This window comes from Stegastes partitus, unplaced genomic scaffold, assembly GCF_000690725.1.
Source record: "Stegastes partitus isolate 25-593 unplaced genomic scaffold, Stegastes_partitus-1.0.2 Scaffold652, whole genome shotgun sequence".
Classification (NCBI taxonomy): domain Eukaryota; kingdom Metazoa; phylum Chordata; class Actinopteri; family Pomacentridae; genus Stegastes; species Stegastes partitus.
This window is the reverse complement of record NW_007578383.1, coordinates 239,112-251,536: the sequence shown is the minus strand read 5'-3', so window position 1 is coordinate 251,536 and position 12,425 is coordinate 239,112. Positions and strand designations below refer to the sequence as shown.

General features: G+C 42.3%; 1 protein-coding gene across 2 annotated transcripts in view; it reads left to right on the top strand.

The window, feature by feature from the left end:
* Positions 1-1,868: 1,868 nt before the first annotated feature.
* Positions 1,869-12,425, top strand: part of runx1 (RUNX family transcription factor 1) — a 65,128-nt gene continuing 54,571 nt past the window's right edge. Inside the window, exons 1-2 of one of the 2 annotated variants that reach the window (XM_008290032.1) lie at positions 1,869-2,305; positions 9,084-9,168. In XM_008290032.1, the coding sequence (XP_008288254.1) occupies positions 9,129-9,168 (40 nt within the window). In that variant the 5' untranslated portion in view covers positions 1,869-2,305; positions 9,084-9,128. Of the gene's footprint in view, positions 2,306-9,083; positions 9,169-12,425 lie in introns of those variants that run through there. The other variant, XM_008290030.1, reaches the window with a different exon arrangement.

Genomic DNA, 12,425 nt, shown 5'->3' with positions numbered 1-12,425 from the left:
AGTGGGTGTCAGGCTGACAATTGATGGTTTTGTCCTGTGTCTATCACAGTGGAACCAACACTGCAGTTGGGATGTCTCATTACATCCCAATAAAAGACTAGGCTTCAGAACTTTCCTCCTTTGTCGTATAAAAACTTACACAACTTATCCATGATGTTCACCCACCAAAGTCAAAGACAGAATTAGAACCCGTACAGTTGGGTCCACAGTCGTTTCATTCAATATCATTTACACAATTATTTGTTTTCTTGTTTCCAACAGTGAGCCTTTTTTCAATGACATCGCACAAGGGGTGAGAGATGACCAACTATGACTAGTAGTCTGTATCATGTTTTGGTCCATTTATGGCAAGAATTTGTGACTCTATAACTGCCTATTGTGACACAGTAGCCTGAACAAGGAAGTGCACAAAACTGCGAATGTTGTGACAGAATACAGCTTTCCAAATAAACCTGATTTTTACATAAATCACTGCAAATGTTTGTCTCTAAGTCTGACCAAAAGTCAACACAGTAAGTAGGCACCTGGAATCGCTTTTATGGCTGTTTACATGTGAGGCTGTGGATAAATTTCCATTTCGTTTGTGTTAGCATTAAAAAAAGTACTCGCAGTTATGTCCGAATAGCTGTACTTTGTTTTTGGTAGGACTGACTCTCTGCTGAGTAAAATTCATCAGTCCCCTTGTAAACTGATGTTCTGATACAGGCTGCTCATGAAGATGTGTAGCTTTGGTAGTAGTTTCAGTGACGCTGTGAAAGCTGGGAATCTCATACTTGGGCTACAGTACACTGAGAAGACAATAAAATCCCATATCATCTACAACTGACGATGGCTGGTAATCAAGAGCAATGTACTGGGTAAGTTTCTTTCATTTTTACAAACACTGGGTTGCCTAATTTCTGAACAATTTTCTCGCTTGTCCAGCGTTCACTTCAAAATTAGTTGTCTTTGTTTTTTTGGCAGCATTTGTAAACTCACTGAATGTAATAATCATGCATAATAAGCAAGAGATTAGCATCACATTGCTTTAAAGTTGTCCCACATGCAGTTGTACTGGAGTCATAAATGAACACTGTATGACACCAATAGCTGATCATGGTATAGATATTTTTGCAGCTCTACTTTTTACCCTTGAAGAAGTTTTCCAACATTTATAAGACTGATTTCTGATTTACTTTTTGGGATTTTGTTAGTTTTGACTTGGCTTTTAGCAAGAATAATTGATGGGGACTTGAATGTACCTACACTGGGTAGCACACCTCATACAGGAGATTGTCTTTGACATGCAAAAATACACCTTTAAGTATCATTGTTACTCACATGCAGCTCTACTAATAATGCATCACCAGTCATGTCAGAAATGTTAAAATTTCTCTTATAAACACGGTTAAGTTTCCATCATTTCAGGTCATCACCTATTAACCCGAGCTACAACCATTACGTGCCTAACCTGATATGATCCTAATGTGACCTTATTCTGACCTTAAACCAAACGTAACGTTCACATTATGGAGACTTTTTGTTCCCAAACTAGAGACAGGTGGTGGGTCCCCGCAGTATGATCAAGTAAACAGATTTATGTCCCCACAACACGAGTAATACAAGTCCACACACACACTCTAGTGGTCACAGTGGTCTAACAGTGTGACCTGCAGTGAGGCTTGGTGAAGTTAAGGTGACTCACTCACTCTCTCTAACCCCTGCTGCACACACACACACAAACCACAAACGCACATATGGGCGCTCAGAAACACACACCATAACGCCCTCTCCCTTCATTTCACTCGCTCTAACCACAGCTACTTCCTTGGTGAAAACTGTTGGCTGAGACGGCAGGCGGTTAGTTTGATTACACACACACACACACACGCAAACACACACATGCGCATATAGTCCAAAGCCACAATGCCAGATTAATAGAAGCCAAACTAGGTGGCTTGTGATATCGACAGAAAGGCAATCTCTCTTCGATGACACGGGGAGAGACTCAACTCCGAAGACAAAAAGTCATCAGCAAGGGGATTTGGAGAACCACAAACCAAAACCAGAAAGAGAGAGAGAGAGTCATAAAGAGCGGTGAGAGATAAAGGAAGATGTGTATGGCAACAGAGAGAAAGAGCGGAAGCAGCAAAGAGCTGTGAACAAGTCAAGAAACAGAGAAAGACACCACAAACACAGAATGGCACAGAAGCAGAGAATAAAACAGTTTGGGGGATCACTTTGCGCCTGAGTCACTGGTCGACTGGAAAAACCACAAGGAGCTTTTTCTACAATCTCTGCCCAGAAACGGGACACCTCAGCTGGGGTAAGAACACTACAACCTCAGCCTCTTTACCTCTACTGCTTATTGTGCCTTTTAAAGATCCTGCTTTTGTTGCTGTAACAATATTTAATGTAAAACCTGTGAAATACTTTCAAAGTTTTACATTAAAAACAGAAAAGCATGAAGAAAAGGAAAGGTTACAACTACATTCTGTTCCATGTGATTCATTTCTAAACGTCACACCATCAAGAAATTCTTGCAAAAACTCTTGCATGTTTGCTGTAAACAAATGAGACCATGGCAGAGATGATGCATAACTTTATTTTTACACCAGCCATTCATTCCTTCCTGCCATCTGTCATTCTCAGAAATGACAGCAGTTTAAGAAACAGCACCATCTACCTCAGTTGTGCCACATTTTTGCCCTCGCAGTCTGCAGAGAACTGTGGTTGGAGTACCCGCTGGAGTTAGATCTGAATTCCTCCTGGTTGGGCGAGGGAATTCTAGTTAGCCCTGATTACTAAAAGGCACTGATGTCTACCAGACATGCCAAGTTTCTTTTTTTTTTTTTTTCCCATGAAAATTATTTAATCTGACAGCCTGATCACTCCCTGTATTACTTCATGGGAGTGAGCAGTACTCAGTCTGATTCACTGGATGTACACTCAGGGTATAACTCTACTCTACTAGGAAACAACATCAACACACCAAGCAATACAATACATTTTTAAGTTTCAACAAAGATTTTGATTGTGCAGTAAGGCAGCATGCTAGTTTAGTTTTTCCACTTACCTGTTGAATACTGGCTCGCATCCCCATGTAAAAAATATCCACAAAATACTTGCCCCAGTCATTATTTTTACAGGATTCCATTGCTGCATACTTTACTAAGTTCCACCCAATACAATTGTGATTTTTTTAAAAATAGAAATACAAACAAGTCAGATCTCTTCCCCCCACTATAACAGAGTGATAGCGAGGTGCAGTCAGACCATTCTATACTGCAAAATAATCTGGCAACAAATACTCAGATGTCAAATGGCACTAAGTAACCACTAACATTGTCAACGGGGTGCTGCGACTGCAAAAAGTTAAATATTAGTGGGATAAATAGAGTTTTCTTGGAATAATAAAGGTCAGTCAATGAATCTCAGTTTGACTCTAGATCTCTACTGTATTCTGTCACATTAATGGAAAAGCACTCTCAAGTGGCAGTAATTTGAGTTGTGTGAAGCAAATTAGGGAATATTTCAAACTCAGAGAGAGCACAAAAGACAGAGTTTGCTGTGCAATTGCACATTTATACCAATTAAAACTGACACGAGCAGCTTTGATCAATGATACTCAATGAAAATGAGTATAGCATTTTTTTTCTACAAGACATGAACAGGAGCTGAGGTTTGGTTTGTTGCTTCCAGCTGTTTGTAGGAGGTTTTCCTCTGAGTTTAATAAATAGCAGCTGCTGGATAGAGCATGTTCCATGTGGAACAATGAAAACCAGTGCCGGCAACATCATGAAATACTTTGAATTATAAACTACAGCCAACATGGACAGCTTTTCTTCACCTATACACCACTTGACCTGTCCAATCTCCTGTAAATGACAAATACTGCCTGATTATCATGTCACCATGTCTGAATAAAGCCTTTTTAACATTAACAAAACAATGACCATATCTGACTGACAGGATGCCATCACTTTAACAGAAGCTAATAATGTTATGCATCCCATGTCTTAAAGAGCATTTGTTGGAGGTATGAACGCTCATGGTCGCTCTTTAATATTTTACCAGCTTTACTCTGTGCAATCTTTATTCACTCACCCAAATAGTTCAAAAATGCCCATATCTTGTTGGATCAACAACTGCTGACCTCTGTGACAAATATTTTCTCTACAGTATTAGTGTAGCACTGTTTGGCCATTGGAAAGCTTTTAATGCCAGTCAGCAGCAGGGAGCGATTGGTTTGAAGCAAATAAGAATCTTAAATACAGCTCAGTGTTGGACTGCCGTTGCATTAACTGATCAAACACCCTATAAACTTTTTAACAACCCAGAAACTGCACCACAGGTCAACAACGCTTTCGAGAACTGATGCAAGGAGCGATGTAGGCATGTGGGTGACAAACATCATGTAGGCAAAACATTTAAAAACGACAACATTTGCTTGAAAATCAGAAGCTGAGTATTAAACCAACTCTGCAAAAGGAAGAAAAAGAAACAAACAGCAAAAGAAAGAAACTTACAAAACTTGCTTTCAGTAGTTAACAGTGCTGAATTGTGTGGCCTTCTGAATAAACCATTCCATCACATCTCACATATACTGAGCAGAGGCTTGCTTCCCAGATCAAACTGGCCAATCAGGACACATCTACAATCCAATCATATGAGCTCACACCTACTCAGGGAACCTATTAAAGAGGTGCTTTGGAGGCGCACCACCTTTTTAGCCTCCGAAACAAGATGGCTTCTGCAAGGAGGAAACTCAGATGATGACAAACTCACTTTAATCAGAAAAGTAAACTTAACTTTAAAAAGCACTATTTTCTCTGTAGCCACTGAACTAAACAGTTAACAGACAAACAAAACAGTGGCATTCACGTCCACTTCTCTACACAAAAGGTCTGCATGTGGTCAAGCAGGAAGCTCCCCAACAAAACACACAAAGCAACACAACTCACATCCTCAGCAAGCAACTTCTAGAAATCAATAGATTGATCTTATGCTTGACGTGTGTTTTATGGAGTGCTAGACTCTGGATGATGAGTGGGAATAATCCCAGGTCATGGCGAGAATCATGCACGAGCACGAGCAGAGCACGAGCACGAGCAGAGCAGCCGCCTCCAGGCCCACGATCCAACATGCCCCTCTCTACCAGCCGCCTCCAGGCCTTGGCCCTACCAGGCCCAGGTCTACCAGCCGCCTCCAGGCCCAGGCTCTAAATTCAAAAAACTATGAGCTCGTAGCCATGCCTCCACTCACCTCACCATCCAGATGCACCAGCTGCCTCCATCTATCCCAGAACATATCCGAGCTGGAAGGAAGAATATCCACTCTGTACCACATCAGAGACGAGGAGAACATGTTCTCCATCCTGGATCATCAGAACTTCCCTCCACTCGCCGGTCCTCACTCCTCATCGTCCCCGGAGCTCGATGGCCGCCTCCCATTGGCTGTGTCCAAACTGCCAGCTGGTGACCACCGCTCCCGACGCCGCGAACTGTCATCGCGGCCCGGGTGTGTGCAGTTTACCCCGCGGCCTGTGGCTGGTCATGGGGCCTCGGGGCCAGGGGGGCCCGCTCGCAGCAGCATTCGTCCCCCACCCGGTCTTCCTGTGCGCGGACCTCCAGGGATGCCCCGACTGCGACCGGGGGTCTGGCTGCAGCCGTGGTGGAGGCTCCTCCTGGTCCCTCTGGCTCTACTCCACCTGGCGCCCAGGATGGTCGGGAACCGCACCACTCTTCTGCCAGGAACAACCGCCGCAGGCTGCTGAAGGAGGCCGTCATGAGGCGCTCCGGACCGGCCAGCCTCAGCGCTGCAGCGGACGGGCACAAGCACGGCTCCGGCCCCGGCACGGCGCTCCACGGCGGCAGACAGCAGTGTTGCCGGCTCACCTCACCTGCCACCCAGTCCGCTGTTCAGCCCCACAACGCTCATCGTCGGCGACAGCATCGTGAGGAATGTGCGTTTCTTCAACGCCACTACACGGTGTTTTCCCGGTGCCACCGNACCAGGAAGAATGAACAAAGTTATTATTGATTTTTAAGCTGTCTTTTTGTTTAATTCCTTGTGTCTTATAAATACTGCACTTTTGAACATGACTGATGCCCAGTGACTCTTTCTAAAGGTCACATTGTTAAATTACTGTTTGGCAAAAAGCAACAACAACATGTTGTTCTTCTTGTCCTCACAGTGGTAGCTCCTGCGTCGGTGTCTGACCTGCCTGACTTAGGAAGTTGCAGCTGGAGGCCATGTTGTGTCTGGGAGGGATCAGGGGTCAGTGGGTCGGTAGCCTCCCATCGAGTTCTCCCAGGACATACAGTAGGACATCTACTGTTCTGTTCTTCAATTCAGTTCTCAGCTAGCTTCTAGTTCTGGGGGACACCTAATCCAACAAATGGTTTAATACTGATAGGCTGAATAGATTGCTAAGGTCAAGCCTGAGAAATGGAAGTAAAATGTAATCTTTAGCGTCACCTATTCATTTTTACATTTAAGTGCAAAACACCAAAACAGTCATCACACATGCAAAGGGGCGTCACGAAAACCAAGAAAAACTAGGTGTTTTTTGTGGTTTCTGCTGTGTTAAGTGAGTGTGGAGGCCCTCAGCATGCATCGGAAACCTAAACCTGCTGAGGCGGGGCAGCAGCTGCCCTGGCATTGTGTGCGTATGAGTGTGCTGAGGTGGCAGAGGTGGAGTTCAGGTGCGGAAGAAGTGTGTCGGTGCAGGTGTTGGGGTGTGAGGAGGCGTGGATTTGAAGGTCAAGTTGCCAGTGGGCAGCGCTCCATTAACACTCCGCTCAAAAGCCTGATTACAGATACTTAACCAGCAGGTGTTCAAACTTTGATCACGTACACGCCATATGGAATTCTTACTTAAGACTTCTGACTGAGTTCCTGGACTTTCTAACAAGATATGACAAAAGTAGTCACTTCAAGTAGAGGGCATGCACAAAGAAAGAAAACTGAATGTGGAAAACCTCAGTGCAGCTTATTCCAGTTGGTTTCAACCTTGCAGATTTTCTTTAAACTCCATATGGGGTCATGTTAACGCTGCACTCTTTAGCTTTGTTCTTGAGAATAATCTTTTACACAATTCAATATTCAGCAACACCTGAAGGACATAGGGCCAAAAAATGAGCACCAGGTACAACAACTGATGGTTTTACCAATGCTACAGCTATCGACCACTCATACATGGCATAGACTATTCAATATTAGTCCTCAAATATCCTCATTTAAAGGTCACTGGGACAAAAGTGGGTGTCAGGCTGACAATTGATGGTTTTGTCCTGTGTCTATCACAGTGGAACCAACACTGCAGTTGGGATGTCTCATTACATCCCAATAAAAGACTAGGCTTCAGAACTTTTTGTCAAATAAAAACTTACACAACTTCTCCATGATGTTCACCCAACAAAGTCAAAGACAGAATTAGAACCCGTACAGTTGGGTCCACAGTCGTTTCATTCAATATCATTTACACAATTATTTGTTTTCTTGTTTCCAACAGTGAGCCTTTTTTCAATGACATCGCACAAGGGGTGAGAGATGACCAACTATGACTAGTAGTTTGTATCATGTTTTGGTCCATTTATGGCAAGAATTTGTGACTCTATAACTGCCTATTGTGACACAGTAGCCTGAACAAGGAAGTGCACAAAACTGCGAATGTTGTGACAGAATACAGCTTTCCAAATAAACCTGATTTTTACATAAATCACTGCAAATGTTTGTCTCTAAGTCTGACCAAAAGTCAACACAGTAAGTAGGCACCTGGAATGGCTTTTATGGCTGTTTACATGTGAGGCTGTGGATAAATTTCCATTTCGTTTGTGTTAGCATTAAAAAAAGTACTCGCAGTTATGTCCGAATAGCTGTACTTTGTTTTTGGTAGGACTGACTCTCTGCTGAGTAAAATTCATCAGTCCCCTTGTAAACTGATGTTCTGATACAGGCTGCTCATGAAGATGTGTAGCTTTGGTAGTAGTTTCAGTGACGCTGTGAAAGCTGGGAATCTCATACTTGGGCTACAGTACACTGAGAAGACAATAAAATCCCATATCATCTACAACTGACGATGGCTGGTAATCAAGAGCAATGTACTGGGTAAGTTTCTTTCATTTTTACAAACACTGGGTTGCCTAATTTCTGAACAATTTTCTCGCTTGTCCAGCGTTCACTTCAAAATTAGTTGTCTTTTTTTTTTGGCAGCATTTGTAAACTCACTGAATGTAATAATCATGCATAATAAGCAAGAGATTAGCATCACATTGCTTTAAAGTTGTCCCACATGCAGTTGTACTGGAGTCATAAATGAACACTGTATGACACCAATAGCTGATCATGGTATAGATATTTTTGCAGCTCTACTTTTTACCCTTGAAGAAGTTTTCCAACATTTATAAGACTGATTTCTGATTTACTTTTTGGGATTTTGTTAGTTTTGACTTGGCTTTTAGCGAGAATAATTGATGGGGACTTGAATGTACCTACACTGGGTAGCACACCTCATACAGGAGATTGTCTTTGACATGCAAAAATACACCTTTAAGTATCATTGTTACTCACATGCAGCTCTNGGGTCGGGGGTCCGGGCGCTGGCGCCCCCAGTAGTCATGGTCTGCAGCTCCTCCTGGTGTGGACGGCCCCAATGGTAGCGTTTCCCACAATCCCTCAGTGCCATGCCATGCCTCTTTTAGTCTCATGGTGAGTGTGTTTGTGTGTGTGTGCGCAAATACATTTATTGTATGTGTATGCATGGAGGGTGAGAGGGACGGGTTTATTTAACTTTTTTTAAATGTTGTAATGTTTTTAAATGCTGTAATGTTTTTAAATGCTTTGTTGTTTTTAAATGTTGTAAAGCACTTTGCGATTGTTGTCGCACATGAAAAGTGCTATATAAATAAAATTTGATTGATTGATTGATTGACTACATGCAGTCCTTCACATCGACACTCACATACACACCCACATAGATAGATGTGGTTTGTGGTTAAGAGATTGGTCATGAATGTTGACGTTTCATCTCGTTGGAAAAGCGTATATTGACCTTCCGTTGTCTCTGTGTATGTGTGTGTGTTTTTTTAATTCATGCACAGATTAAAAAGGCGGAGAGGACAGACAATTAAAGGAATAATCCTTTCATGGCATCGAACAGTATCTTTGAGTCAGCTTTTTTACGAGGTAAGTTTCCTTACTATTGTGTATTTTAAAGACATTTTGTGATGAATGGTGTGTAAATGCTTTCCTTAAATGATTCTTATGTGGCCTTTAGCGATGCTTTCAGTCACATATTGCTTTGTATTAGTGCTGCACTCTGTGATGTTCTGGAGTCTTAGTCAGATGACCAGGGACCTGAGGGCTGTACTGCAAAGCATGTTTGACATATCCGGGCTTTCTTTGCGTACGCCGGCCTTACAAAAACTAAAGCCCCACTCAGAGATAACGGATATCGCGAAAGTTGTTATCAACTTTCTTCATCAACTCACGCTTTCTGCTTGAAACTGCACATTCACATAAAAGGAGGCGTCATGTGACTCTTCTTCAGCCCAAAAAGAAACCATTGTGTGCAGCTGCTTCAGTCAACAGGTTGCTTTAAAGGAGAACAATGAAGAATATAAAAATTTAGGAAGGTAAAAAGCGTTGGTAGAAAACTGTTAAACGTGTTAATATATAATATTTTACCGATGCCTATTTCTAACTGGCAGCTGCACGTTAAAGCTGTTACATGTCATATATTTAAACATGATCTTGCATTGAAGTGCATTTAGCTCTGACACTGTGCCATCATGCAGGATATTACTTTCATTTTTGGCCAAATAAAAGTGAAATCAAAGTTATTGGTTGAACATTCTCTGTTATAAATACCAGCAGAATAACCATTTGTATAATCTGTGTTCTATCAGCTGTAGTACCAGCAGAGTAACATAAAAACATATTTATACAATTTCTGCATCACCAACCAGATACATCAGGTTCCCATGGCAACATGATGCATTAAGTGTGAGATGCTGTAAAGATACGACTTTAGTCGGTGGTTTTAGTCACGTGCAGCTTGTTACAGCTACAGATATAACACATTCCCTCAGCTGAGAATCGGCAAAAAGGAGAGGCTTCTATCAGCCGATTTGAATCTGAAAGTGTGAACATAACCTGCTTCGGACCAGGTTAGCTTCACAGCATGAGTTACCATGGAGATCTCGCAGGTTAAAAGAGAACCACCTTTGTGACACTGAAAACTCTGACTCAAAATACCTCGCTAAGCCACTTATCTCACTTTGTAGTGCAGCCCTCTGTTCTAGACAAGCAAAAGGTTTCAACTATTTCCCAATCAGTTTCTTTTTCACATAGGCCACACTCAAATTCAGAGTAAGGGTGGTTGAAGTTGCTCCCCAGCAGTTAGTCTTCCTGCCTCTCTGAGCTGCTGTACAAGTTGTCTCTTGCTGGTACAGTAGCTGTCGGAGATCCAGGTGTATTATTAACATCAGGGGAAAATCATGAAGCAGCAGCAGCAGCCTTCAGGTCACAGGGCTGCAGCGTCCCAGTTAAAGGGGAGGATGGTCGGAGGGAGGAGAGTGAGGAATGCAGCAGCATTCCTTCCTGCTGCATCAACCAGCAGCTGTGTAGATGACTCTACATGTCTGCCTCGTTTTCCCAGCAGTCTCAGTGTTACTCAATGTAAAGTAATGATCCTTTTTTTTTATTTTTATTTTTTTTGCCAAGATTAACACAAATATTGATCCAAGTTACGGCAAATTGTTTCATTGCCTATGCTACATGCTGTATGTGATGCATTTAGCTACATCTGATTGCAAAATCTAATCTGGCGTTTGGTGTTAAGGTTTCAGATTTACAGCAGATTCCAGTTAATGAAATCAGGACTTTTAGAGCTTCATGAGAACTTCGGTGCACGTCACTGTCAGGAGGAGGAGAATTATCTGAAAGGACTTACATGTATGTAAGTAAACAAGCGATATACATTTTACAAAATAGTTGTCATCAAATTACATTAAACTCCACATCGAAATGGAATTCTTGCTCGGTTGCAATATTGCAGCATATAGGTGTTACCATTATGTCTGCAGTGATAACATCTGTGGTTGTTCAGCTGTTGAGTTGAATTCACATCTTACTATAGTGACTGATGCACTCGATAGCTTGAAAAAAAAAAAAAAGCTCCAGATACCTGATGTTGCGTGTCTCAAGCAATGGTTGTCTTTGCTGCGGAAATTCTCAAGAACACTTTGTGGCAGCGTGTGCACGCACGTTAAGATTGTGTTTCCTGTTCACTCTTGGTACTCTGCAGCTTTGCACAGAAAGAGCTGTTGTTTTTTTTTTCACCACCGCGTTCTCACTTTTTTTTTTACACAAAGTCATTTCCAAGTATGTCTCTTTTAAGTGTGAGCCTGACTTGCGTTGTCTTGCTGCAACTGACATCAGTTCACGTGTTTCCCGCCTGTGTTCTGTGGTTTTCGTGGTTGTGGTGTCATGCGTGTGTGTGTGCATCATCCACACTTCTACCCAGTATGCTTAAGTTTTGTTTTTGTCTCCTGTCAATAATTGGGATCTGCAGTATAGCCACAGCTGCTACAACAGATTTTGTGACCCCAAAAAAAAGACTTTCTTCCTATTCTTCACTGTAGACTTTGTGCAATGTATTCAGGGGATCAAACCACAGCATGCAGGATCAGTATAAGCTGTTGGAATCGCATGTGGTTAACCCAGTGGTTTTATTTCCAATTGATTTCCATCTGCCACAGTCATACTGGTGGTTGCTGAGTGGTTGTGTCATCACTTCACTCTCCTTCAGTCACCAGCACTGTTACAGATCTTGCTGAACGCACACTGCTGCTTTATCTCCATCTATGTATGCATACGTGGGTTCAGTTTCAGTTTTGGGGCAAATCCACCAGACACTTCACTGCTTTATCAGTTCACTGTGTGTGAGGTCCCTGGTTGAGATTATCTGCTTATCTGAGCTTCAGTTTGCAGGACAGTTTCCTGGTATTTTCCAACTGATATATGTTTTTAGACTCTTTAAATGTCACTGGCCTATCTGTACCTTAAACCTTACTATCTGGTATCAGCGACAGCTCCTGCTCAGATTCACCATAAAGTCTGTTTTAGGCCAATCAAGAGCGCCTTTCATAAACTCAGTTAAGTTATTTTCCTTCGCTGATATGTTACTGATGACAACTTTAAGTATAAAAATATGTCACCAACAGTGGAGGGTAGTTGTGTACACATCCACCGAAACTCTGTGGGTTTTAAAACATAGCAACAACTCAAAAGTTGTTGCTAGCAATCATAGCAACTGAATGAGATACATCACAGGATCACTAAATCACATTAAAGTGTGCCAAAAAAAAATACCAAAGAAGAGTCTGTTAACCTTGTGAACCCCAGGAAATTTGTTGCCATGGTTGTCCCCTGTCCTGTCT